This window comes from Polyodon spathula, chromosome 3 (assembly GCF_017654505.1).
Source record: "Polyodon spathula isolate WHYD16114869_AA chromosome 3, ASM1765450v1, whole genome shotgun sequence".
Taxonomy (NCBI): Eukaryota; Metazoa; Chordata; class Actinopteri; order Acipenseriformes; family Polyodontidae; genus Polyodon; species Polyodon spathula.
The window spans coordinates 79,617,911-79,644,614 of record NC_054536.1 but is presented as its reverse complement, the minus strand read 5'-3'; the positions used below and the strand labels follow the sequence as shown (position 1 = coordinate 79,644,614).

Genomic DNA, 26,704 nt, shown 5'->3' with positions numbered 1-26,704 from the left:
CAGACAAAACAGATGGGTATAGGCTGCACTTTATTAAAACTATTAACAAAACAAACACACCAAATAGGCCGGAATTACCCCTTGGGTCTTTCATTCATCCTTAAATTTCCCAGCATAAAATATTAACATTTGTGGGGAAAAAAAAAACAGGAAGTAGCTAGAACTGGTCATCAATGGCTGGTTTCTTTTAAGTTTCCATAAAGCACATCTAAGAAGTTAATACAAAAAAAACAACAAAAAAAACAACAAAACACACAAACGTGTCCTTAAAACAGAAATTGAAGAAAACAAAGTCTTCAAAACCCGTGCCCTGGGGCCCCCGCCGGCCCGCGGCCAAACACTAACAGTCCAAAAAGGGGGCAAGGGTAAAGAGGGCAACGAGAGTCAGGTTACAACACCACCACCCCCAGGGAGCCAGGCAGTAACAGCGTCTCTGGCAGGGGGGAGGCGGGGTTCCCAATGTGTCCTGCACAGTCCCCCGCGCTCTGCGGAACACCAGGGGTTAATCAGAATCCGAGTCTGAGCTGTCCTCTGAAGATGAGCTACTGCTGGCTTCTGATTGGTCGCCTTCATCCTCATTGTCATCATCTTCCTCCTCATCGTCTTCATCGTTCTGAAGAGAACAGTACAGATAACACCGATTAACAAATCAAGGGAATCACAGAAAGGAGTTTGAGTAGGAACAGAACAATTTTTACACAACTGTTTGTGAATTGAATTAGCTATGGGTTGTTATGGTGTAGTTAAATAGGAAAACAAAAAAAAAAACAATTCCCTTCTTCTCACTTCTTATTTCAATGGCCGTCTCGTTTAGAGTAACTTAATTTCTTATCATTTTTCATAAATTTGAAATCTATGAAACTACAACACTAGATTGTACCCCTCTGCTGCTTGCCAACATTGCTGTAGTGTTATTCCAACTTATTCAAAAATGAAATAACCCCCCCCCCCCCCCCCCCCCCCCAAAAAAAAATTCCACTGCAAACATAAAAGCAAGGATTTTTCAGATCTTAGGGACTTGCCCTTTTACGGTATGTTTCACAGAACTACTGTATTACTTCAAAATTAAGACATGTTTTTTCTTTTTTTTTTTTATAACAATTTTTTGCTTCTCAAAAGCCTGTGTCTTAAAATCAAGTAATGCGTGTATTAAAAAATCAGCAACAAAAGACGTGACTACCAGAGTACCCAAACATCAACATGACTGACTGCTGAGAAAAAACAAACCAAGCTTCCTGAAGAATTCCAAGAGAAACAGTTACAATTTCAGCATTTCTAACAATCAATACTGGCTTAGATAGATCGGAAATGCTGATCAGATCCCCATATTTTTCAACATGCCAAGCAACCTTCAATGCTGTTGTGGTTGCTGGGTTACATGTTGCCCGATGCCATGGAGTGTTGTCGTGCTTGTGCTGTTGCCAGGATGTGTGATGTCGTAAGTGAGTGGTGGTATGTGTACGACAGACGCCATCTTAAGCATTATACAGTGCGCAGCACAATAAATGAGCTCTGTGGTTAATCTACAACAACACTGTTTTGTGTCAGTTTTGTACAATAACAACATAACTGAGGTTGTATCTTTGTAAATGCATATTTATTTGATGTTAGATTTTTTCCTCATATTGAAGGTGGTAAATTTGGGCTGCATCTTAAATTCAAGGGCGTCTTAAATTTTGAAGGAATGAGGTAGTCTTGGACTAACATGTTAAACTAAATCAGTAATTTCTAAGGCATGCTATCCAGTGTGTTTGTTCTTTAGGTTTGCACATTTCCTACATAACAAATGAAATGATGTGGGCAATTTCTAGACACCTCGTCTTCCTCCTCATCGCTGTCTGAGCTGCCGGTTGAGTCCTCTTCCTCCTCAGAATCAGAAGTGTTAGATTTCTCTTCTTCCTCTTCCTCCGAGTCAGACGTATCCTGGCAACAGAAAACAGCACACTCCAATCCGTTAGTTTTCCAGGTGAAGGAGTCTGGATGGGTTGGGATTTCAATCCCTGACCGACAATGTGAGTGGGTTTTACCTGTGCCCTGTATGCTACCGCTTTCTTGCCCTCTCCAGTCCCCAGTCCTGGAGCTCTGGCTCCGACTACCGCCTTGCCCCTCCCAGTCACCAGCACTTTGGCAGCTGGCCCGCCTGCCTTGGAGGAGTTCCGTCGCTTCTGTAGGGGTGAGAGAGAGAGAGAGAGAGAGAGAGACACAGAGACAAGAGTGACCATACACAGCAGTGTTTTCATTAGAGGTCAAAACAGCGAGAGAAAGGAATACATTCCTTTTTATATCAGACTCAGGGCCTGAATACATTCCCTCGTACCCTGACTAATTCTAAAAAGGCACCAACATTTCTCTCATCCTAGGTAACCAGTGCAAATGAGAACCTTTTCTCAGCTGGCCCCCTCTGGTGAAATACAGTATATGAAATGGCTATAGGGTGGAGGTGTGGGTGTGGAGGTGGCTGCTATCCACCATCCTCCTCCATTAGCGTGATTATAGTTAACAAAATAGTTATATACATTTTCACAGCTACGCACATCCATTGACTGTATAAGACTCAAATGTACAGTTTTGAAAGAAACACCTGTTAGCAAGCATGCATTTTCATTTTAAAGCACGGTATCTGGTACTACACAAGGTTAAAGAAATATCTATTTGCAAGCCATGCTTTCAGACTGCTGCATTTCCTGGGTGATTTCATCTGGAGAGTGAAATTGTCCTCATCTTTTCAAGCAAACTGAAAACACTTTTTTGAGCCTAGTGTAGTACCACATGTCATATTTTAAAATGAAATTACAATTGCTTTAATATGTGTTTCGCAATTGCACATTTGAGTCCTAGGACAGGTGAGATTTATGAAATTATTTTGTTAGCGACAACCACTTTGACATGATCACTTTGCATTTTCAAAACCCAAACAGCACACTCAACTTCGGCTTTTGGCTGCCATGTTAAAACTGGGGAGCACCGTATTAAGCCCATGTTTTGAAAATTAGGATTTATTTTTATTTTTACTTACCACTGCAGAGAATTCCTTGTAAATGGCCCGTTCTTGAGGTGAAAGAGACTGAAAGAAAAAAACAAAAACCCATCTTTGATTCCCTCCTGAAAATACATGGACAGAGTGAAACTGCAAGAACAATAAACTGATTTGACAAGATTCATAAGATCTTAATACCATCGCCCTAAACTTGAAATACCTGATTTTTTGGTGAAAACTCAATTCACTGCATTTTTATTGTCTGAAGTAAATGTTAATAAGTGGGGCTATTAATATTGAGTTAAAAAGCAGTAACATTTAGTTTCACTTTTTTCAGTTAATGTAGAAATGTAGAGTAACATATTATGAATAAGTACATAAATAATATATGTATAGAAAAATACGTAATTGGATTTTACTGAACTTTATTTGAGTGAGCTCCCCGAGTCTCCTTAATAATTTGGAGTTTACTGAAAACAAAAAGGAATGAAAAAAAGTAGAAATCATATAAGTTATAATCATACAAAGTCACTGTGTGATTAAACATCCTGTACTTTGCTTCTACTCTCCACTCGTTCCCGACACACTGGGCTTGTTTAACAGTACAGACCCGGGGCTTTCCAATGACGTATTAACTGTATGTAGGCGGTACTCCTAGCAGGAAATAAAAAGTTAAGCCCCTCATCATGTGACAATGTTCACAGCTTAGGTTTCGTTTTGAATCCATTGCTCATATCAGTCATTGTTAAGAGCAAATCAATTCTTAAAAAAAAAAAAAAAAAATGTTGACATGCATAAAACAAAAACGCTTGACTAAGTCAGGGCGACCACGGCAGTACTCCGGTTCGGACACCGAGCATGTCCGAGATTGTGGAAATAACGTTCTCTAAAAACCAGAGCAGTCCATTATTTGGGACGTTATCTGAAAATTATAGTGGCCCAGAATTTGCGACGTAAATCGAAAAACCAAAGCGGCCGAGAATTTGGGACGTTAGCTGCAAAACCAAATCGGCCCAGAATTTGGGACGTAAATGAAAACAGGGGCAGTATATTTAAAACTGTGATTACATTAGAGATAAACTAATAAAATACTTTACAAATACATCGCGAAAACGATTATAGATATATGCGGTTTAAAAGAAAAGAGTACACCACTACAGGAAAAAAAACAAAACAATTCTTACATTCGTGCATAACATGATAATTAATATAAAGTAATAACCCATAGTTTTGTTGTATTAATACAGAAAAATACCACGCAATATTTAAATTGAAAGGTTGTATAAAGCAGATTTCTCGCTCTCTTTCGATCCTAATGTTAAAAATGCCTGCAAGTTTTTTCACTCGTGTGACGACATATTCATGTGACAGACATGGACCAATCAAAACGCGAGAATTATACAGTTCCATTCCCAAAAACCGGGCCTGTGTCACACCTCAACTTCTTACAGGCGTAGTGTTATTTTTAGGTATGCACTCTGACACTGCACTTGCTGGCGCGTTTATAATATGCAATACTTTGGGTCTTGCATATTTATTTATTTATTTATTACTTGCGCAGGACTCGACTACAAGATAGATAAAGTACCGTGAAAAAGTATTTGCCCCGTCTGATTTCTTGCATTTTTGTATATTTTTGACACTGAATGTTATCAGATCTTCAAACAAATGGGCCCAGAGTGAACAAATAAAACAACATTTTGATACTTATTTCATTTAATTAAAGAAACTTATGCAACACCCAATACCCCGGTGTGACAGAGTAATCGCCCCCTTGGACTCAATAACTGGTTACGCCACCTTTAGCAGCAATAACTGCAACCAAACACTTCCTGTAGTTATTGATCAGTCTCTCACAGCTTAGTTGAAGTATTTTGGCCCACTCCTTCATGCAAAACTGCTTCAACTCAGTGACATTTGTGGGTTTTCGAGCATAAACTGCTCGTTTCAGGTCCTGCCACAACATCTCAATGGGGTTTAGGTCTGGACTTTGATTAGGTCATTCCAAAACTTTAAATTTCTTGTTCTTCAACCATTCTGATGTAGACTTGCTTGTGTGTTTTGGATCATTGTCTTGCTGCATAACCCAGCTGTGCTTCAGCTCACGGATGGATGGCCCGACATTCTCCTGTAGAATTCTCTGATACAGAGCAGAACTCATGGTTCCTTCAATGATGGCAAGTCGTCCAGGTCCTGATGCAGCAAAGCATCCCCAAATCATGACGCTACCCCCACCATACTTGACCGTTAGTATGAGGTTCTTACAGTGGAATGCAGTGTTTTTTCACACCTGAAGATTGCATGTTTGATTACCTTGCACACCAAACAAATGAACACCAAAACTTTGGTGTCAATTTTTCTCTCAGACTCCCTCTATATACTACTACAACCCACAAAGGTCTGACCAAATTCAATGTGAAAAATGTGCAAAAATGCAGAAAATCTGACAGGGGGCAAATATTTTTTCACTGCACTGTATATTACATTTTAAGCAGCAATACTTAGATCCTCAATTTTCTAGATTATTAAAATAGACCTGTGATAGTGATGGCTACAGTGGGCGACGTCAGACCAGAAACAGGACACCAAAACAAACAGGTAATGGAGGTGCAAAACTCCGCCATAAGAATTAAAACAGAAATTAAAACACACTCCCCAAAAAACTACATTGATAATATATTTTACAAGAAATAAGGTTGGTTTTTTATGACCAGGGTGTTCCTCAGACTGTGAGGGAATGACAGCGCTGCATTTCCTATTTTCCAACAGCCCCATGCCAGGTTCATTCACTTGCATTGAGCTCACTACTGTCAATATATATTTCTGACACCCCTACAAGACATGAAGACAGAGTGTGGCCAGGAAAGTGCACTCCTTGATGGGCAGGAGGCAGAGTACCGGCTGCAGCTAGCCCTACCTTGACCCAGGCCTCAAGTTCAGCCTTGTACTCTATCTGCTGCTCTTCCACCAGCTTCTTGTACTTGTCTTTCTGGTTCTGGTTGAGTTTGTGCCAGCGCTTGCCGATCTCCACCATGCGCTCCTTCAGGTTGAAGTGGTTCAGCTCCCCGTTAGTCAGCAGCTCCTGAGAGAACATCTGGTAGCCGCTCCTGAGAGTGAGAGAGAAGAAAGAACGAACGAGAGGGCACTTCAATTCTGTGACAAAGGCAAACAACCTAGTAAATTTTCTATTTATATGAAATTGTATATTCACGTCCACATACGGTATTAAAGTACAGACGTGTAAATATATAAGATATTAAATTACAAATGGGATTTTAAGTTATTGGTGGATTCCACACCGTAATTATTGGGCCTTATTGGATCTGCTCTTTTAAAAACAGCCTTGTTGTTTATTTTTTACAGTTTGCACTTAATCTGGTACCCTTAAAATCTCTGATTCATGTTTTGACGAGAAGTCTTTATCAGTGTATTTATTATTGTGTTAAAATTATGGATGTGTAAAAGTTGATTGTATCTGTAAATTAAGTAAACTAGAAATGCCTTAATCAGCATTACAATGTCTGGCTTCTTAACCTACTTTTTTTTTTTATTTATACCGAATTATTAGAATGAATAAATAAATAAATAAATAAATGGGGGGGGGGGGGGGTGTCTCCTTTTGGTTTACTCACACGGGGGGTTTCTTTGGCTCTCCGTCGAATTTGGGTTTCCTCTGGGTTTGGGCCGACAGTGGTGTCATTACCTCCATCAGCTCTCTCTGCAACAGAAACAAAACCAAACAGTGAGACAAAACCTGCTGTTCTTCAACCACGAGTCAGCTCTGACCCTCCCTGACCCTCAAACCAGGCTGCCTAGAACACTGTGCTTTGTTTACAGGGCAGTTCATAAAATCCTTTTAGTCTTGCATGTTCCATGTAACAAGGTTGTATTCTGCTGTTTCTAATGGAGACATAATTAATGTTTGTATTCAGCAGTTAAGGGTTGACTACAGTATTATCGCATCATATTTTTTGTTGTTTTTTTTTTTTTTTTTTTTTACAATTGCACTGCATAGTGTCCTGTAACATATATCCAGCCTGACCCTGTGTAGGTTCTGGTCACAAGCACACATGAGAATTTCAAAGGCTCTACTTTATTTTACTTGAAGTGGGCCCTTTTTTGACACAAACACAAAGGAGAATTTTCAGAGGAATAAAATCATTTTAAGGGTAAAGCTAGCATGAAAGTATTCTTACCTGCTAAGTTTCTCTCAGAAAGCACATCTTTTACATATTTAAAAAAAAAAAAAAAAAAAAAAAAAAAAAAAAAAAGCCAGACAAAAGTTCAGTCCCTCTCTTTACCTCATATCTCTTCTGGTCCTCGGCTGCCTTTTTAATCCAGGGAATTTTCTCCTTCTTCTCCATGGCTTTCCAGGCAGATTCCATGGCAGACTGAGCCTTCTTCCGATCGTTCTGGGGGAGGGAAACAAGAGTTCAGCCTTCCAAGCCCACCCAGACTTTAGCACCTTCCTCCCTTCCCCTTCTTGTTCCAAGAGGTTGTAAAAGCAGGGCTTGAAATAGGTGGAGGGCTCCATGATAAAGACATAAATAAATAAATGTAAAGCCCAGAAAACGAAATAGCGTGTGATAAAATATCCTGAAATCTTCGAAAGGTTTAGACACAGTACAGTGTTTTTTAAACAGCTAAATTGATGCCTAGCTTCCTTACCCGGTACTTGGCCAGGTAGTCCCCAATGACGCTCTGCTGCCACATCTCATCGGCGGTCTTGGGGGTCTCGGGTAGGCGCACCTTCCTCTTGCTGTCACGCTTCTCCTTCAGGAGGCTCTGCGCCCTCTGCTCCTGGTCTGCACGTGTCCGGTCCACATCGCTCAACTTCATCTGAATCAGACAAGTGGTTCACTATCAGCGGGAGGTGCTCATAAAGTACTTGTGTTAATGAATGCCCATACCATGCCAAAAGTGGAAGAAATACATTCCTGGCGCTGTGGGATATGATTCCTGAGGCTATTACAGGGGTTGTTTTTGGTGTACGAGATCATAAACATTGCACAATCCAATTGTTTGAGTTACAATAAATAAGGAGCGCTGACCTTGGTAGTTGTGGATTTGCCTCGCAGGGGGCTGGCAGAGTTTCCAAGCAACATTCTGGAGCCCCCCAGCTTTTCTTCCGTCAGCACCCGGTCCCTCTCCTCCTCTGGCAGGCTCTGAGCACAGGACAGGGAAAAGAGAGTTACTAGCAAAGAAGCCCAATAGAAATAGGGAATTGGAGAAACACACAAACCTCACAGCAGCTAACCGGTAGGATCTTTCTCCAGAATACAGGCCTCAAACAATCACACTCTCACACGCATACTGTATCCATGCAATATGACTGATCCAGACACTAAACACAACAATGCCCATACCTCCAGGAATCTCTGCAGGTCGATTTCATACTGTTTCTTTTTCTGAAATGAAAAGAAAGATATTACTATCAGAGTCCTAGTGCCTAGACAGACTCTGCGATACGTCCAAAGTGTGATTGACTTCTACGGTCGGAAGTATCTTTCATAACATCAATACTGAGGGAGACTACAGTGAGCTTAAATAATCACTAATATGAAGTGCAAGCCAAGTTGAAAATTGCTAAAAACATTTAACAGATTTTATGTACCGTAAACCAAACATTATGTTAAATGCCAGCATATAAAACTCTAAGACAGAATAACTCCAGCAGGAAACATGCTTTCCCCTTACTGCTGCCTAGTATCTTTGGTCTCAATGTTGATGCTATAGCTGCAACATCACATTTCTCAAACTGCACCCACCACAGAAAACAGCAGCATTCCACCAATAATATAGAAATCTGCTTCTGAAGGAATGCAACTACCTTTTAATTTTTGTTCTTAAGAAATGCATACCACAAAATTGATTGTGTCAAGCATCAAATCCAATAAATTAACATTGTTAGTGCAAAGACATGAGAGCTTCCCAGCAGTGTGGTGGTGCAGAACCCAACAGGGGCCCATTCCTTTCATTCTGAACCTCTTGCATGAGGAAGTTGGACAGCGAACAAGAAATATTGGACTTCATGGAGGGCAGAATCAATTTGGGGGAAATCATTGCGATTAGATTTTTCTACAAGGAATGCATGCTTTATTTTTCTCACCTGCTCACACCGCTTCTGGAACATGTCCTTCTCTTTCTGAGTCATGATCTTCCATTGCTTGCTGCAGAGCACCATGCGCTCCGTGCTGGGGACATCTTTCATTGTGATCATGAGCTCAGCACAGTACAAGGAGTACCCATTCCTACGAGGGAGGGAGGAAAGGAACAAACTACTACAAACAATCTTTCACACAGCCTGGTTTCATTACCTTATTAGAGCTTGTGGATTTCAGGACAAGTTGCAGTGAGTAAATCAATTGAGTGTTCCCATAAGTATCCCACTCTTAATTCATTCATATGTTGTTATCCCCTCCCATCCCCATAGCCCAGTCTATCTATTCCCAGTTCTGAATCCAATCGAGCATTGCTGGATTGATTTGATGAAGAGGTTAGTCAAAAGAAGACAAGGTAGAGTGACAAAACATATCCAGACTTGTGCTAAATCCTTATGCATGCAATGACAAGAAGCTCATAATGAATTTGTATGAAAGATACACTGAATGGGTGTTGGTGCTTCGGATGAAGCATTTTCTTTAAATTTTATTACTGACTAATGTAAATATATTTTGTAATTTAACAGTTAATGGCTTGTGTACTTAACTAGTAGCAGTGCACTGACAGAGCTAAATTACGGATTACCAATCGATACTTATGGGCTCCACTGAGTACTTCTGGAGAGCAATGCTTGGGGGCCCTTCAACGAGCCCAGAACCCCTCTGTTAGATAATATAGACAGTAAGGGGAGTGTCGTACGGAGGAGGTTTAGTTGGCCGGCCGTCAAACTTGTCTTTGAGCTGCCGCTCTGCCTTGGTCAGGACAGACTTGACGTGCTCGTCCTGGTTGGTCTCGGGGTGAGCCTCGTGGTACTCCCTCATAGTCGCCTGGAACAACAACACAAGCACACATGAAGCCGAGTACCTGCACACTGTCTATTTGCCTGCCCTAGGATCAGCCAGCTATTATTTATGCAACAGATGCTATCCATAGAATGCATGCCCTTGGAACAGTTATTACTGGATGAATTCATGCACAAACTCATGTTCTGGGGGTATCACTTCTTTCCTGCAAATCTAGTCATGTACTACCCATGGCAGGCTGTGTAGTGTAATGGATCCGTTGAGGTTTAAACTCAATTTTGTCTAATATTTTAATTGGATAAATCAGTACTTATATATAGTTTTCTTGTAATATATGACCATGAACTAAAAAGCCGAAACCAATATACAAATCTTGTATTGCAATCATACTAAAATAATGGAGGTCTGTTGATTCTAAGTAGCTTCTCTGAAACATATTTTGACAATTTGAATGTACAAAAAGTAATTTTGAATCAAGCTCAATTATAATCCCCCACTCCCCCACACATCTCCCCAGGTACTGACCTCAAAGTCCTTCTGCAGCTCCAGCGCCTTGCTGATCCACTTGAGTCGCTTCTTATCGGAGAGCTGAGACCACTGCCGCCTCAGAGCGTCCTTCAGCTCCTTCGGGCTTACCTGAGTAGGCAAACAACAAGCATCTCAGATTTACAGTGCACCATTCAACCATGTTCTGTACACTAAAACAGTTACAAGAGCCGGTACAAGAAAACATGTGCTTCTGACGCCAGAGTGGTTACTACTGTACATCAATACAGGTCTCTCAGACCCCTTTCAGCAAACCATTTTTTCTGTATGAATACAGTCGGCACAAGATATACAGAACCACACTCCCTGGTTTAGTTCTATGAAACCAAGCAACTGTATTGGTCTTACTGAAAAGTCTTTTACACTGGGGTGTGATATAATATTTAAATGGTGCTAGTTTCATTTCAGAAAAGCTAGAATGGATTAAAGTAGATTAAAGCCCTGGCGACCCCCTCTATAATGCCGTTGGCCTTACATCGGGGTGCAGCTTCAGGTAGGTCTTCTTCTCATGGTTGTACCAGAGCTGCTGTGGTGTCTTGGGCTTCTCCGGGACATCAGACGTCTTCCTCTCCTCAATCAGATCAGGGTAAGTATCCCTGAAAGGAAAAAACATTAGGAAACAAACACAAAAAAACAACTGTTAGGAACACACACCCCGGACGCCAGAGCCGTCAGTACCATGAAAACGTTTGCCAGCACGACCACAGGACTGCACTACACAAGGTTTTAATTACAACTATAGTGATGTCCACACCAAAATGTTGGTCTTACTTGAATCTGGCCATGTTCTTTTCAAATGACTCCTTCTCCCTCTGAAACTCCTGAATGTACTTCAACTGCGAGGAGAGAACAAACATACAGTGACTAAAATCATGATTTTCCACTTCCAGTTGTGCCTCTCTTTTTTTGTCTGCAAGTGCTGTATATGTGAACAGGAAAACAATGCTTGTTTAAATCTTAAGTAGGGGTTCTGATAATTTTGTTTTATTTATTTATTTATTTTTAAACAAACAGTTTTTGAATCCAACTTCTCATTAATAAAATGACTGTTTAAGAAAGTATCCAAGATTTACAATGGCTACACAACATTAATAAAGGGTTTTCCTTGGTTAATAATTACATTTCTTGACACCATTTTCAGGTGAAATCCCCCTGCACACAGCCTGCCTTCAGCTCTAACTCTGCTGCTGCTGCTCTGCTGCTGCTGCTGCTGCTGCTGCTGCTGCTGCTGCGCTCACCTTCTTCTTCTCAGGCAGCTCCTTGTACTTCTTGGACAGGATCTTGGTGAGGTCCAGGTTGCTCATCTCTGGATGGATCTTTGCATACTTTGCTCGTTTCTCCATGAAAAACCGAAAGTACGGCGTCAGAGGCTTCTTGGGGAAGTCTGGATGGGTCTGAACAATAACCAGCAGCAGAGATGGCTTCAATAAACTGAACAGGAACACCATACAACTAGGTCTTCTTGACATAAAAGACATAAAAGGCCTACCTGGCGATTGTCTCAACAACTTTTGACTGTGTGTTTTTTTTGTTTTTTGTTGCTATATTAAATGTTTGCTCCTTTTTTATTTTTTTAGTAGAGTATATTTGTCTCATAACTACAAAGAAAAAAGCCAGGTTCTCTCAGAACAGTTTACAATTTAAAAACCACAAATTTATTTGCTTGTCTACACTGAAAAGCAACTTCTTGGAAAATCCAACGCTGTCTAAATCCCAAACAAACTCCTAGTGACACAAAAATTGATAAATAATGAAGTCGTATTCCTACTTCTAAGCACTCATAATGCCTGAGCTTCCTGCAGTTTCTAAAGTTATGGAGACAGTACCTTGAGCTTCGTGCAGTTTCTAAAGCTATGGAGACAGTACCTTGAGCTTCTTGCCTTTATAGGGGTTCTTCACATACTCCATGGCGTCGATAAGGAGTTCGGTCATGGTTCGGTACTTCCTCACCTGAGGAGACAGACAGATAAGCAATGAATACACTTGCTTATTTATGTTCTCTGATTGTTTCAAAACTTACCGTTATAATTAGAGTCAGGTACTGCTTTACTGGCAACACTTCTGTTCAATTCCATTTTTTTTCACTATTGCACAACACTAACTTCAACAACTACTGTACGGAAGATAAATATTACGGAAATAGAATAATATTTGGTGCCATGGTACACAGAGCAATGCATTTTTTTTTTTCAGAAAAAACAACAAAACCAAACACACACACAGATGTAGTTACTCAGGGACTTGAATTATCAAAAGCTTCCACACCGCCCCCATCAACATCCCCACCTGCACCTCCACCTCCCTTGGCTCACCTCGGAAGAGACCTTCTGCCATTTCTGCTTGCACATGTCCCCAGTGAAGGGCCCGAAGCAGACCTTCTCCCAGTCGAAGTGTGACTCGGTGGTCTTGTACTTCATGGCATCCACGTTAGGCAGCAGGGTGCGGATCCGGTCTAAGAGGGTCAGACAGTCCTCCTTACTCCACTCTTCCAAACCTGTCAAACACAGGTTTAGGGTTGAGCAATAATCACTATTATCTGAAATTATCGGGAAGGTGGGGGGGGTTGCTGGCTAAATTAATGATGCCCAGTTTCATCTCTTTATAGACTAACTGCTCGCAACAGGATCTGAGTTAAGTGCTGCCGATGCTTTTTAGCTTAGACGACTGTTAGAAATGTTATTACTGACAAATAACACAATTATCAACAATTCTTCAATACAATGAATGATTAAGACCAAACAAATTAGACAATATCATGATCGACTATCCTTCCAGCCACCCAAAGTAAAGTCAGAGCGAGCAGGAAGCAGGCACTTGCCTTTTACTGGACTGTCCTGCACCCACTTCAATGGATAAAAAGGGAGAAGACTTGTTTAAGAAATTCACCACATTCAGTGAATGTGACAAAACACTTTAGTATGTACGCTCATCAAATTTTCAAGCAAACTTTTTCAATGTTGTTCATTTGGGCATTAAGGTTTGGTATGGTAAGGATTGATCCAACTTAAGCTGTTCATTTTAGCTAATAACAACATTATTCTGAAGGAATTAAACTGATATGTATAGAAATGCCAGTTTAATTCCTTTTTGAAGTGTACAACGTAACACAATACAATTAAAAGTTATAGATTTTTTTTTTTTTAAGCCATGTGGGAAACTACACAAGTATAGTTTCAGTATCCTTTTAATTGCTCCATTATGACAACATTTCTAATGTGTTTTCTTAACATCTTAATCACATCTGAATCCCTTGTGCTACAACAATAAAGCCTGATCTTCGAGCTGGGCAATGTCCTTACAAAGTGCCAGCAGACTGAGATAGTGGATGTTTCGCTAGGTACAGCTCTATAGGAACCCTGCCATACCTGGCTCACACTTGATACGCCCAGCATGGGCGACGCTGGAGAGGCTGCTGTTTCCATTCATGCTTGTGAAGTATCTCAACAGTTCCCCCTCCTCTACTGAGTCAAGGTCGGGCAGCTCTGTAAAATAAACCAGGTTTGTCAGGACAGTTGGGAAAGCCCAGCATACGCCAGGAAACACGCCACATTTCTTCGAATTTTAATATTTTTTTGGAAACCTTTTTTGGGGAAACGTTTTAGGTAAACCCCCTCAAAATAGAGGAATTATTTTTGCATTGAATAGTGCATCTTGGTGAAGACTTTCTGCCACTTCTGGTTGCACATGTCCCCTGTCAAAGACTCTGAAGCACACCTCCTCCCAGGCAAAGTGCAGCACAGGCATCAATATCATTGAAGCAGGTCACTGATCTACCAGCATGTTGCACAGCATCACATAATAAAGACATTTGCCGCTGAAAATACACAGATGATATTGTTTTCTGTGATTTTTTTATTTGTATTTTTTTATTATTATTGTGAAACTATGTCTAAATAGTTACATCACATGATCATATGCTTGTCTACAGGTATTCAATGAGATACTGTCCACAATGGAGAATTAGTGTGATATGAATTTGTAGAAGTGTCGGTTGTAGGAGGCTGTGTGGTCCAGTGGTTAAAGGAAAGGGCTTGTAACCAGGACGTCCCCGGTTCACGTCCCTGCTCAGTGAGGACATTACTTAACCTCCTTGCGCTCTGTCTTTTGGGCGAGACGTTGTTGCGAGTGACTGCAGCTGATGCATAGTTCACACACCCTAGTCTCTAAGTCACCTTGGATAAAGGCATCTGCTAAATAAACAAATAATAAAGATGTGCCATATCTGGGGATGTAAACACAATGGACAATAAACAATAGCTTTCTGACAAAGTTGAGCATACAGAAGGCTAAACTATTCTTTAAGCTGCTTATATGGAAATACCATTTAACAAAATACATTTTCTATGTAGTGTTTGTTACATATTTCCAGAGAGCAAATGTTTCTAATGATTTAACTACGGAACTGGAAATATTATTCCTAACCAAATCGTTCTGTAATAAAACCATGTCCTGTAGCATTATTAACATATTCACTGCTTGCTGACTCATACAAACCCGCCACTCCCTACATTTGCTATCAGACCCAAAAACGCTGCCCCCGCCTCCCATCGTCTGGTGAACATGTCAGACAGACTACTAGATTACCCACTTCCGAGATATCCATCGCATTTCCTACAACAAACAGCAAGGTGGCACATTATTTTGAGTCTGGTAACGGCAAAGGATGCATTCAAAATGTTGGCTTCCTGAACATCACCCGAGGGTAATCTATCATATCAAGCAGACTACATGGGGTTCGCACTCGTGGGACAAGGTGCCATAACTCCTTTAGAATTATCCATAGCTCGAATAACTGGCCCATCAAAGTGGTGGGTCATCGTTTTCACATGACTTCCCTCCCTGAAGAGAGTACCACAAGGCTCAGTGCTCAGCCCATTGCTGCCCTCCTCTACATCAGTGATATTTACTATCCAGGGGCACAGGAGGTATGGGTTTCCCAGTTTACTGATGACCTCGCCTACCAGACATCTTCCAAAAAGACCACAAATTGAGGCAAAATGACTTCAGGTCTGTATAAATGCCCTGGAAGATTGGGCCAATCTGGAGTGTCAAATTAAACCCACTAAAAACTCAATGTGTGCTCTTCAGAAAGGAAAAAAAGAACATTTATTGGAACAACCAGTTAAATTACAGCTATATGGCGATGATTTGAAACTAGAGCCAATTGCCAAATTTTTGGGGGTGACGTTCCAACGACTTGGACAAAACACATAGATGACACTGAAACCTGGGCCAGGAAAAGACTTTATCTAAAAGTGGGAGAAAGAATGGTGCCTCGCCAAACACAGTACTGAAAGTCTTCAAGAGACATATTATACCGCTGTTTGAATACGCTGCGCCAGCCTGGCTGAATGTCAGCCTCTATCAGAAGAGAAAATTGCAAATTATTCAAAACCTTACAATCCGAGTGGCAGAGTGCCCAGGTATACCAGCACAGAGTACCTGCATCACATGACTGGACTCCTAACCGTGAACGAGAGATTGTTGATCCTGAGTAAAAAGTACATCTCCCAGGCAATCAACAACCCCTCAAATCACTAATATGATCCAGGAGGTAAAGCAGCCCCCCCCCCGGATTCATAACCGCTACTCCCCTGAGAAAGAACTGCATTATATATTAACCATTGTCTTAGTTTCTTAATACACATCTATTTTTTGTAATCTTTATTCTATTCATTAATTATCTCAAACGTATTTACTTTACATATATCTCCATTATGTTATTTGTCTCTTTTTGCTTTAATTGTTTTTAATTTTCTTATTCTCTAACATTTATAAATAAAGGTTGTTTTATTATTATGATTGTGTGTAACTAGTGCTTAGTTGGTACCAGTTCTTGTATTACAGGAGAATGCTAGCCTCAAGTATGTGTCTCTGCTTTGCCTCAGATTAGTAGGTCCTGCCTCTTCAAACATCACGACTGGTGAGATGGGTAGAAAAGAGCTGGCACTCTGAACTATCCCTACATGCATCATGCTCTGCTCTTGACTGTTCTGGCTGTTGTTGTGCTGGTTGCCATGGTTACTGTGTTTATGTATGTGAATATGAATGTGTTGCCATCAGAGCTGGGGGGTCTCTGGTCTGGGTTTAGACAGAGCGTCCAGTGAAATAGATAAAGACAAAGGATTTGAACAAGCAATCAGCGTCTCTCTGTTTTCTGCCACGTGTGAAACGCAACAATATTAAGAAACCAAAGAATGCAGACAGAATAGCCCAAAGCTTGACATATTAATGAAACAATAGCTTGTAAATCCAGCTTTGTATTAATCCATTAGATTTACATTAGCTGCAACAACTTGCTTTTTGGTTTGGTTTTAACATAAATCCTGATTATATGTATCTAACCAAAGCATGACTTTTTTTAAAGTCAACAAAATGTGTTTATAAACTAGCAAAGCTTAACCTTCGCGACAAAATCAAGAGGCTTGCGAACACGAAACATTATTTTACAATGTAGAGTCTATTAATTGCCACGTAGCTTTTTGACTTGCCGAACAAAGATTTAATTGATAGCTGTGTAAAAGTGAGCTGCGACATGTTTGCTAGCACTTTCCCACATGACACAAACCTTCTCTCATGTGTATGTGGATGAATCTGGGTGGGTCATTCGAGTAGTCCAGACCCAATGAGAAACTATCATCATCTATGATCGCTAAGGAATAAAAAAACAAATTAAACATGTCTATTGGCACCAGTAGAATTATTTTTCTGGTTACACTTTTGCAAGTTGATCTGGAATGGTTACAGTATCCTATAAGCATTCCTGGATGAACAGACAATGGTAATACTGGTAAACATGTCAAAAGACAAAATAAGGTTAAACAGAAATGTTCCTTCATGCAGGGGCAGTTTGGCTTACTTGCTTAACCAGGGTCAAAGCATGTGGACCCACATCCTGTGGTGGGGTAGTGCGACCCAGGTATGTGGTTTCACACGATGTGACCCGGGTAAGAGTGCCAGAGTGAAAGGGGCTTTACTGCCTTCATCAGGCAGAAACAGAATGTTGCTGGGATTACCAACTGTTTCAAGAACGCTGCAGCGCAACTGAATTCAGCCTATTAACATATACCACCTACTGTCTCCCCTAGTCGAAAGCATCGTTCGGCAGTATCTACTGATGGAAAATGAAGAAAATATTTATCATCAAGTTTGCTCTGAACTAGTAGTATAGTCTGATGATTCTACTAGTGAAATAAATGCTTTTTACTGCAGGAATCTAAATCATTGTACATGGGATAATTAATTACAGAACTCGAAATATAATATGATAAGAAGGCAGTAAAGCAAAATTGCCTTTTTCCTTTTTAAAGGAACTACGGCTAAATAATAATAATAATAATTATAATAATAATAATAATAATAATAATAATAATAATAATAATAATAATAATAATAATACTTGATGTAATCACAAACTAAAAAATATTAACAATATTCCTAACAATTTAAACATTTTGACCTGGCAAATCTAAAGGATGCGGTAAGTGTTCGACAAGTCAAACTGAAAACATTAATCTAAAACCCGAATACACTGTGCATCTAGTTTACCGGTTTGCATTACTAGCGGCAGTACTGTGCAGTTTAACTGGGGGGATACATTATTGCAGTGTGAGCCGCGGAATCACCCCTCCCCTCCCCTCCCCTCCACTCCACTCCACTAGCAGCCGAGCGCCTGTCTCAGTCAGTCTCCTCAGCGGTGGCGCAGCTGCACACAAGTCACAGTTCTTCCCCGGTCAAAGAGTCATCCCAGCCCGCATGCAAGGTCAAAACACCAACATCTAGTGTTGCCGAATGCATATTTATTAAAGCTCCATAAAATGTCTAGAACTCACTACCTACACAGAAATATCAATTTATCCGTTTCTATAACACCACAATGTACGTGACCTTTTGGTGATTTGAAAAAAAGTTACATTTTAAGCTATTTTATGATTTTGTTGAGACACCGACCCGCAGTGTGTATGCTACCCGCGTAATGGCGTCTGCGGTCCGGCAGGAGTCACCAAACAGCTTCCGCTGAAATAAGCAACGGGGCTCGGAGAAAAGAGGCGGTTTTCTGGGTTTTGTTTTTCTTTTAAAAATTGTCAAACTAAACTGCTAACGGAGTGCACCCGCCAGAAAATAAACACACTGCTTCTGCTTCACACGTAAAATAAATGTTTTTTTAAATAAAATAATATATATATATAATATATATATATATATATATATATAATATATATATATATATAATATATATATATATATATATATATTTTTTTCCGGGCAAGCGCGATATAATGCATGAAAATATGTTTAAAATGTGCAAATGTAATTAAATTCAATTACAGCTTTATTAATAATTGGAGTGGCTGGGTTTGAAAAAAAATAGAGCGGGCGGCTCTGAAAGCCCTCGCCCCAAATCCCTCACTGCAGCGCCGCCATGAATGCCACAAAGAGTCGGGAAGAAAACAACAAAAATCGCTTGCAAACGCAGTCAAAATACGAAAAATTACTTACCTTTGCCGACTGTATAGAAATGACCAATCGTTCGATTAAAAAAACGAGTCGTGATATTGTAATTTTTGCTTTTCTTGGATATTTTTTTCGGCTGTAAACCCCGGGGAGTCAGGACGAAACGGATCCGACAACAGGAGCGTCTAGTCCGGTATGAAACTCCGCCCAGCGCCGCAGGGGGAGGAACTCCGGAGGAAAACAAGCGAGAAAAACTTGGGACAAATGTAAAGGCTGTGGATATTTCAGGTGACTGATGTATCTGATAAACATTTATTTTTATTTTTCATGATACATTTAATAACCAGTTACATTAGCAAGCAAAGACACACATTATGCTATCATGTAATTTGCACAATTATATACATAAAACAATATACAAGCTATACCAAAAGCCAGCTTTATTAATAGGGAGTTTTATGAATTTATTCTTACATGAGACACTTGTGGTGTGTTCAACGCAACCCGAGGCATGAAAATGCTTATACCCACCTACATCGTCGGCTTGGGAGTTCAGGCATCCTTGCGCCCCCGGGATGCGCACTCCTTCCAGTGCCGTATCCGACATGCTCCCGCTGTAACTCTGCACTTCTTATGGGGGCGACAGTACTATTTAGGGTTATTTTATTGTACATTTTTCGATCAAGCTGGATACCTAGGTGCCCACAACCGCAAGACAACAATAACACACGGATACAAATACATAGTTGGTTTAACTTTCATGTGCAGTGATTTATTATATTATATTTTATTTTTTTATTTGTGTTATTGCATCTGAACCTAATGCGGATGTCTGCTGATAATGAAAGTTGCAGTTTCAACACACTGAGCTCTAATTAATCAGAAGGCCAGTTTGTTTTGTGTGTGTCCGGAAGCTTTTATTTCCTCTCCCGTTGAAGTCTGGTTTCTACTCGGCGTGTTTTTGTTGGTGGTTGTTGTAGCAGTCGGGTGGTTGTAGGTTAATAATAGAAATCTATCAGGCAGTGCAAATTGAACTGAAGTTGCATGTGAGTTTGAGTATTTTCAAAGTATAATGCCTATTACTACGTCTTTAAAAAACGTTACTCAATATTAAGACGTTCGTTTGTTGATCCGCCATACCTTGTTATTGGTTCACAATTGTTTGTTTAGTCTGGTGTGTCTTTCAGCGTGTTCATTTAATAACAAATCAGGCATGACTTTGTCTGTCACACACCAGGTTTACAATAGAGGCTTGTCTGTGACCCTTGTGTGACTTGAGTCTTCTTACAAAGTGAATTTGCATGTTTTATTGTCCTGTTGCCGAAGGATTTTTGCTAGCGGAAACTGTCCAATGGTTGTGGAGAAATGAGGAGCCAGGACAGATAGATACAGTAATCCAGTGGTGTTCAACCCTAGTCTGAAATCTGTAACTGTTTAAGAGCTGGAAATAATTAGAAATGTCTAATTAAGCAAATTATCTGTTCAATTAAGAGTCTGGTTAAGTAACTGAGAGCTCAGTTGGAATGAAAACCAGCAGACACAACCTGGATCCCCAGGACCAGGGTTGAAACCCTCTACTGTAATCCACCACCATGTGTCTTGTGCATGTGTGGTGTTCAGTGGAGTGACTGGACACCTAATTAGAAACACGTGCAATCTTTACAATCTTGTGCAACTGAAATCCCGGACATGTATTTGTGGGGTGATGTTCTGTAATGGGAAAATGCACCATTGCAAAATAGTTTCCAGGACAGCTGCACAAATTGTTGATGTATCATTCTGTAGAATATTAAGACACAGAACCAGATTAATTTTTTTTTTTTTTAAAGGATAATACATGTTTTCATGAACCATATTGCAAAGCTTTAACTTAGTTATTTAGAATTTGTTTTTCCAAATTTTGATGTGACATGAAAACGTGGCAGTTACAACATCAGTCAACTACTAAGATATTTAAGGCATTGAAAAAATAACAATAAAATGTCCTACATTTCTCAAAGGCCATGGTTTTGTATGTGTCTATTATTATGCACTACTGCTAAGTGTATTCTGAACTGAACTGTGTCTCCATACATGAACTATTCAGCATATTTTCCTTAAACACTTCCACACAGCCTCATTTAAACATCAGATAGGAAATAAGGTTTGAATACTAGACTTTTCTACATAACCACTTAGCCATCAGGGTCTGCCAACTATAACTCCATACTGCCATCTGGTGGTAATGAATTGTAAAGTCGTTTCTTTCACAAAGTCACCCCCCCCCCCGTAGCACTTTCACATTATCAACACTCATATGAGATCTGACCCTATCCTCGACTTGCTATATATCCATTAACTGTCATCTCTTACAGCAATTAGCAAAATTATCAAATTTGATCTTTGTTGAATTTATAATCTGAAGTAGGGGAAAACCCTGGATAGCAAAGGTCCTGTTTACTCTGTGTGAAAGGTGTGATATGTATTAGAAATATTCCCAGAGTGGCGCATCCGCCAAAGCGCTCTGTGTGGAGCACAGGATGTGCCTTATAGCCTGGACGTCACCGGTTCGAGTCCAGGCTATTCCACTGCCAACCATGGACGAGAGCTCCCAAGGGGTGGCGCACAATTGGCCGAGCGTTGCCCAGCAACCCCTGTAGGCTGGCCGGGTATCTGCAGGCTTCCCTTGCTTGTTTTCCGATGCTGTAGCTCCGAGATGGCTGCATGTTGGGCCTGCAGCGTGAAAAGAAGCTGTTGATAATGGCACACGCTTCAGAGGACAGCGCACGTTCGTCTTCACCACTCCCGAGCCAGCATGGGGGTGGGAGCGGTGAAATGAGCCTAAAATAACTGGCTATTTTCAAACTGGGAGAAAAACAGGATAAAAATCAATTGGTGACTGCTAAATTATATATATAAAAAAAAAAAGAGCCTTGTATCTTCTTATTCTAAACCAGTCGTTATTGTGTTGAATTCCAACTGAAGAGTTTTTGTTCCAGTGTAGAAATTAGTGAACTGCATTGTTTTAAAACCCACCTGTACTATACATTCAGTGTTGAAATTGGATTCAGCTCCCCCCCCCCCCCCCCATATCTCTGTCACTTTCTTTGAGGGACTGGACACTAGTGGACTGGCATGGGTGTTGGATTACTCTCACCTACAGTGGTCTCTCAGGTGCATGGTTAAATACATTTGTGTGGAATGTGCTGTTAGCTCTGTTACTATTTGTATTGGGGACTTGAAACTGCTATATCACCATTCTGTAATTAATTTTAGATGACACATGATCATAGTTAAACCTTCACAAATTGAAACAATGCAATTTGATAAACAAAAAACCATGACAGCAGTACACTTATAGAAAATTTGCATTTATTATTTTTTTTAAAACTAGATCTAGAACTATGTACAGCTTGTAGCAATTGACAAATCTAACAATCTGATTCAAACTACATCATCCACCACACTACGCCCATTACAGTATAATTATTTATTTATCTTGCAACAACAAGTGACATGTAACAGACAGGTTAAGAACTTTATTGGCATGGAGAATGGACTGCCTTCTCATAACAGAAAACAGCACTCTTTCTTTGGGGCAGAGTTAAGGCACGTGGACAGATCAGTGTTGGGTTCAAGAATCATTCAAGAATGCCGATTAACCCCCCCCCCCCCAGAATGTATAATAAAAATGTCCATCAGCCTTTCAAACAATGAAGCCTACATACAATACAGTATCACCAAATGGACATGAAACACTAGATCATTTTCTTTCAACTTATTCTTTATTTGTAAAATTTAATAGCATGTTTTGTGTGTCAGTCACATAGTGCTGTGACTCCCAGATAAGCCCACATATCAATATATCAGAAATAAGATCAAATACATTTGCAGTATATTTCATATGCAATTGGAATGTATTTTATTCTGCTATATTTAGAATGCATTATAAATATATCAAAAGCAGCCAAAACATTTTTTTTGGGGGGAGATATATTTACGTTTCATATGGAAAACTGGGTTTTACCACACTGCACCCGATTGAAACTTAATAAAACTTGTAAAAACTATTAATATTAAAATGTTTGTTTTTTGTTATGTCTGTAATGGACCGGAAAGGTTTCAACTGCTATACAAATAGGTGCTGTATTAAATAATGTCCAGTTAGTGTTTGTATGCAGTTTACCAAGTGCAATGCATATCCTCCTAGTGGCTGGTGAGTTAATAATACTAACATGAGCACAAGACCTGTACTTAACTCAACGTTAGCCATATGGTTTGTGATTCCTGTCCAGCTATTGTCTTTCCTTTCAATTAAATGGGCTGGGATTCCAATCCATTACTGTGACACCCAACGAGGGGCAAATTCAGATCAGTGTGGCTGAAACAGGCCAATTTACTGTCTGTGTTCTTTCCATTACAGCTATCGCATGCATGCTGGCTTGTGAAACACGCGATTCTAAAACTGCTCCGAATCCTGGGGCACAGCCAGTGGTAGGGGTTACGAGTCCGACACTGACACTCCCCTGAGCCTAGCTGCATGTGCACTTGTGTTTCCGCTCAAGGATGAGCTTTGATTAAGGAGGGAGAGAACGTAATGAATAGTGGCTGTAGAGTTAACAATACTGACCTCAGCATAAGACCCCTACTCAACTCTCACTACAGGAGCTTGTTCTTCAGTTAAACAGTGAGACGGTCACCTTTGAACTGTAGTTTGCAGTTCGCATCCAGCTTTTACATGCCTTCCCATTCAATTAAATGGGCTTAGATGCCCATTTGTTACAAGTGTACATGCAGTTGCCTACTGTGTGAAAATATGCTACATAAGTATGGCTATACTGCATTTCTTGAAAGAACTAACAAAGCACTGCTTTTACTGAGACCACTAATTCCCATTATACAATATATTTCTAATTTCCTGCTTCAGCTGGTAGGCTATTATGTGTTACATGCCTGAAGTAGTAGTGAGAATTTTGAAAAACAAAAACAAAAAAAACAACACATCTAATCGCCACTGCAATGTGAATAAAAAATAAAATACAAAAAAAGTCCCAAAACTTGAATTAAACAATGCATAATTTGCTAAAGAATGTGCAGCAGAGTTCTGTCTGAGTAGTTTTCTAAAATTCCCCAATGCACTGAAGCCAAAGCATTAATCATCTCAATATTTTATGTTGAAACTGTTAAAACTGCCGCACTGAATGCTTCTTCAGTGCCACACCAGGACTCAATTACGTTGGTAAAGGGTCTGTACACCCCACATGATTATCCTGGATTAAATATCACAGGGTTAAATAAATTCGGTATATTATTGTTTGAAAAGACTAAAACCAGAAGATCATGTTTGTATAAGCTCTCTTAACACACAACGTAGTTAGATAACAGTGTTGAATGCAGTATACCATATAAAAAGAAACAAGTCTATATTGTTCAAATGCCATTCAATATATAAATAAACTCCCTAAACCACAGAAAAAAAAATCATTCACACACACACACAAATCCTATACTTTCCATTAACAGATGGAAAAAGATAAACATACAGTATAAGAGGAAGCTCTGACCTAGTGACAGGGAGAAGATCCCTACATTCTAGCCACTATCTTCCAATTCAAAATTCTATATATCATTTTTAAGCATGTTCAACATTTACTCGGCATGTGTACATTAAGGCCACAATAGAATCACGTTTATTTTATGCAGTTAATGTATGTATGTTTGTGTGTGTGTGACATACACACGCCACAGTAGTATAAAACAACTATATAATTTAATGTTTTCCACTTATTCATAAAATTGTCTAAAATAGATCTTTGTATTCTAAAACATTTTTTTAAAGAAGGCAAACATTTGCGCAGTGTAATACATTTAAGTACATCGACACCAACAACGATGAACAAAACACAAACCCCTTTCCTTTGTATAGCTTGGCCATCTAGCCACTTCAATGCATGTCAACCTAGAGCTTACTCTGACTCAAAGAAACTTAAAAAAACATTTAGCTGCACTATCATCCAAATGTGCATGCTGGTGCTACTTCTTTAATTAAATTAAAAATCTACCCTCTGCCCCTGTTCCAATGATATAAAAAATAATAAAAAAAGCTTGGTCTCTTGAGAAACTGGAATGAGTTGAGCTGTTGTGTGAAAGCGTGTGTTTGTGAGAGTGAGTGGGACAGTGACTATCAGCTGGAACCACAGAAGAGCGTTAAGCTCAGATTGGTCTGGCTTCATGATTACAAGTGTTTAAGGTTTTGTGTTGGGGAATAAAGGACAAGCACTGGATTACTCTTAGAATACAGAGACGTGCAGCTGTGATCCCTAAATAACCACCCTTGTTGCCTGAATTTTTAAATATTTCTCCAGTTTAAGACACTGCAGCCTTATTTCTGTGGCTACCACCAGTCACAAATACTAATCATAACGTGAACCCCTACTTTTATATTGGTGGGGGGTGGGGGTAGATGGGCAGAAAAGAAAGGTATCGTTCACTGGTAGTGGTGAATAATGCAATACAAAATAAATACATTGCACATAGAATTCTTTCATAGCGATTGCAAGAGCAGCTGAGACTATGTAAACTGAAGTATGGCTTTCTTTTGGGTTTCACACTCAGTTTATATTTTCATTAAGTTTCTGCCCATGGTATAATGAAAATGAGTAGCTCTTATTTACTGTGTGTGGCGCTTACATAGCCTGAGCTAGCTTTGTCATTTAGCTCCATGGGACAAAAAAGCCTGGCACATATGTGATTAGAAAATCTGTTAATCAATCCCTATTGAAATGTACTAAAAATATTTACTTTGTGGGGAAAATAATAAAAAAAAAAAAAAAAAAAAAAAAAAGTGGTTTTGGTATTTGTTTTTAGTGTGGCATCAGGTTCATGAGTCACCCATATTATAAAGTACTTCAGCACCTCTCGTAGTTTTAGCAACTTGTTTTGTTTTTTCTGAAAGACCCACAAACAGCGTTCCACATTTATGAATGCATGGTGGAGGAGGAGGGCTGGTTCCCTCCTCGGCGGCCCTGGCACCCTGATTGGCTGGTAGGCTGGCGTGGCTGATTGTCCGGTCCAATGGGTGGGTGGCAGGTGGAGGATGGGCAGCTCATACAGGCATGGGCATCTCGTCATACTCATCCTGACCCTCCTTATCGAAAGAAGTAGGCTCTGCATCATCTCCATCCAACTGGGGGGCGGGGGGGAGCAGGACACATCAAGAGATTTATAAACAAAGATTGTCTTAGTCAATTATATATTGTGGCGTTCCATCCTCGCAATTACAGAATTGTGCTTCGTGCATGTAGTCAATATTAGTAACTAAATGTACCTGTATTTTGAAGCGTATTCGAATGTCCCATTCATTCGTTATCACAACTGAATAAACAGGTCTCTCTAAGTATAAGGAATACCGTAATTGTGCCTCCACTGTAGCACTATATCATTTAAATAGCACACTAAAGCATTGTGTTAACTGTACCTCCACTGTAGCACTATATCATTTAAATAGCACACTAAAGCATTGTGTTAACTGTACCTCCACTGTAGCACTATATCATTTAAATAGCACACTAAAGCATTGTGTTAACTGTACCTCCACTGTAGCACTATATCATTTAAATAGCTCACTAAAGCATTGTGTTGCTTGAAATTTAATGGCATTTCAATGCTTTCTCAAGTTGTATTCCAGTCAGTAGCAGTTTCTTTTCCTCCCAGATATCAACCCAATTTATTATCCTTTGTGTCACGCCCAATACAGCTGTAGTAAAACTGATTAAGACAAGAT

At 39.9% G+C, this 26,704-nt stretch overlaps 2 protein-coding genes across 8 annotated transcripts in view; both read right to left on the bottom strand.

The window, feature by feature from the left end:
* Positions 1–13: 13 nt before the first annotated feature.
* On the bottom strand, positions 14–20,398 carry LOC121313455 (nucleolar transcription factor 1-A-like). 2 transcript variants are annotated; one of them, XM_041245995.1, is made up of 20 exons: positions 19,474–20,398; positions 13,854–13,970; positions 12,801–12,982; positions 12,355–12,438; positions 11,727–11,882; positions 11,260–11,324; positions 10,964–11,084; positions 10,468–10,578; positions 9,839–9,966; positions 9,087–9,228; positions 8,344–8,385; positions 8,029–8,142; positions 7,646–7,816; positions 7,279–7,389; positions 6,610–6,695; positions 5,895–6,084; positions 3,017–3,064; positions 2,028–2,165; positions 1,816–1,923; positions 14–613 (listed from the first exon to the last, which is right to left on the bottom strand). In XM_041245995.1, exons 1-20 carry the CDS (start codon positions 19,547–19,549, stop codon positions 503–505), a joined length of 2,301 nt encoding a protein of 766 aa, XP_041101929.1. In that variant the 5' UTR covers positions 19,550–20,398; the 3' UTR covers positions 14–502. The 2 variants fall into 2 exon arrangements, with proteins under 2 accessions (XP_041101929.1, XP_041101930.1); XM_041245996.1 differs by lacking the exon at positions 19,474–20,398 and adding an exon at positions 18,988–19,190.
* A 1,878-nt stretch (positions 20,399–22,276) lies between these two features.
* LOC121313454 (anion exchange protein 2-like) overlaps positions 22,277–26,704 on the bottom strand; it is a 101,498-nt gene continuing 97,070 nt past the window's right edge. For all 6 annotated transcript variants that reach the window (XM_041245990.1, XM_041245993.1, XM_041245994.1 and 3 more), the window contains one exon: positions 22,277–26,107. In XM_041245990.1, coding sequence (XP_041101924.1) covers positions 26,027–26,107 — 81 coding nt within the window. In that variant the 3' untranslated portion in view covers positions 22,277–26,026. The remainder of the gene's footprint in view (positions 26,108–26,704) is intronic.

Bases quoted from the DNA above. Each gene is read 5' to 3' on its own strand.
- LOC121313455 (XM_041245995.1), bottom strand. From the start codon at position 19,549: ATGTCGGATACGGCACTGGAAGGAGTGCGCATCCCGGGGGCGCAAGGA. The intron at 12,983-13,853 runs GTATGGCAGGGT...TGTGTTTGACAG, and splicing joins GCGTATCAAGTGTGAGCCAG to GTTTGGAAGAGTGGAGTAAG. The intron at 11,325-11,726 runs GTGAGCGCAGCA...CTCTCCTCGCAG, and splicing joins AGCTGCCTGAGAAGAAGAAG to TTGAAGTACATTCAGGAGTT.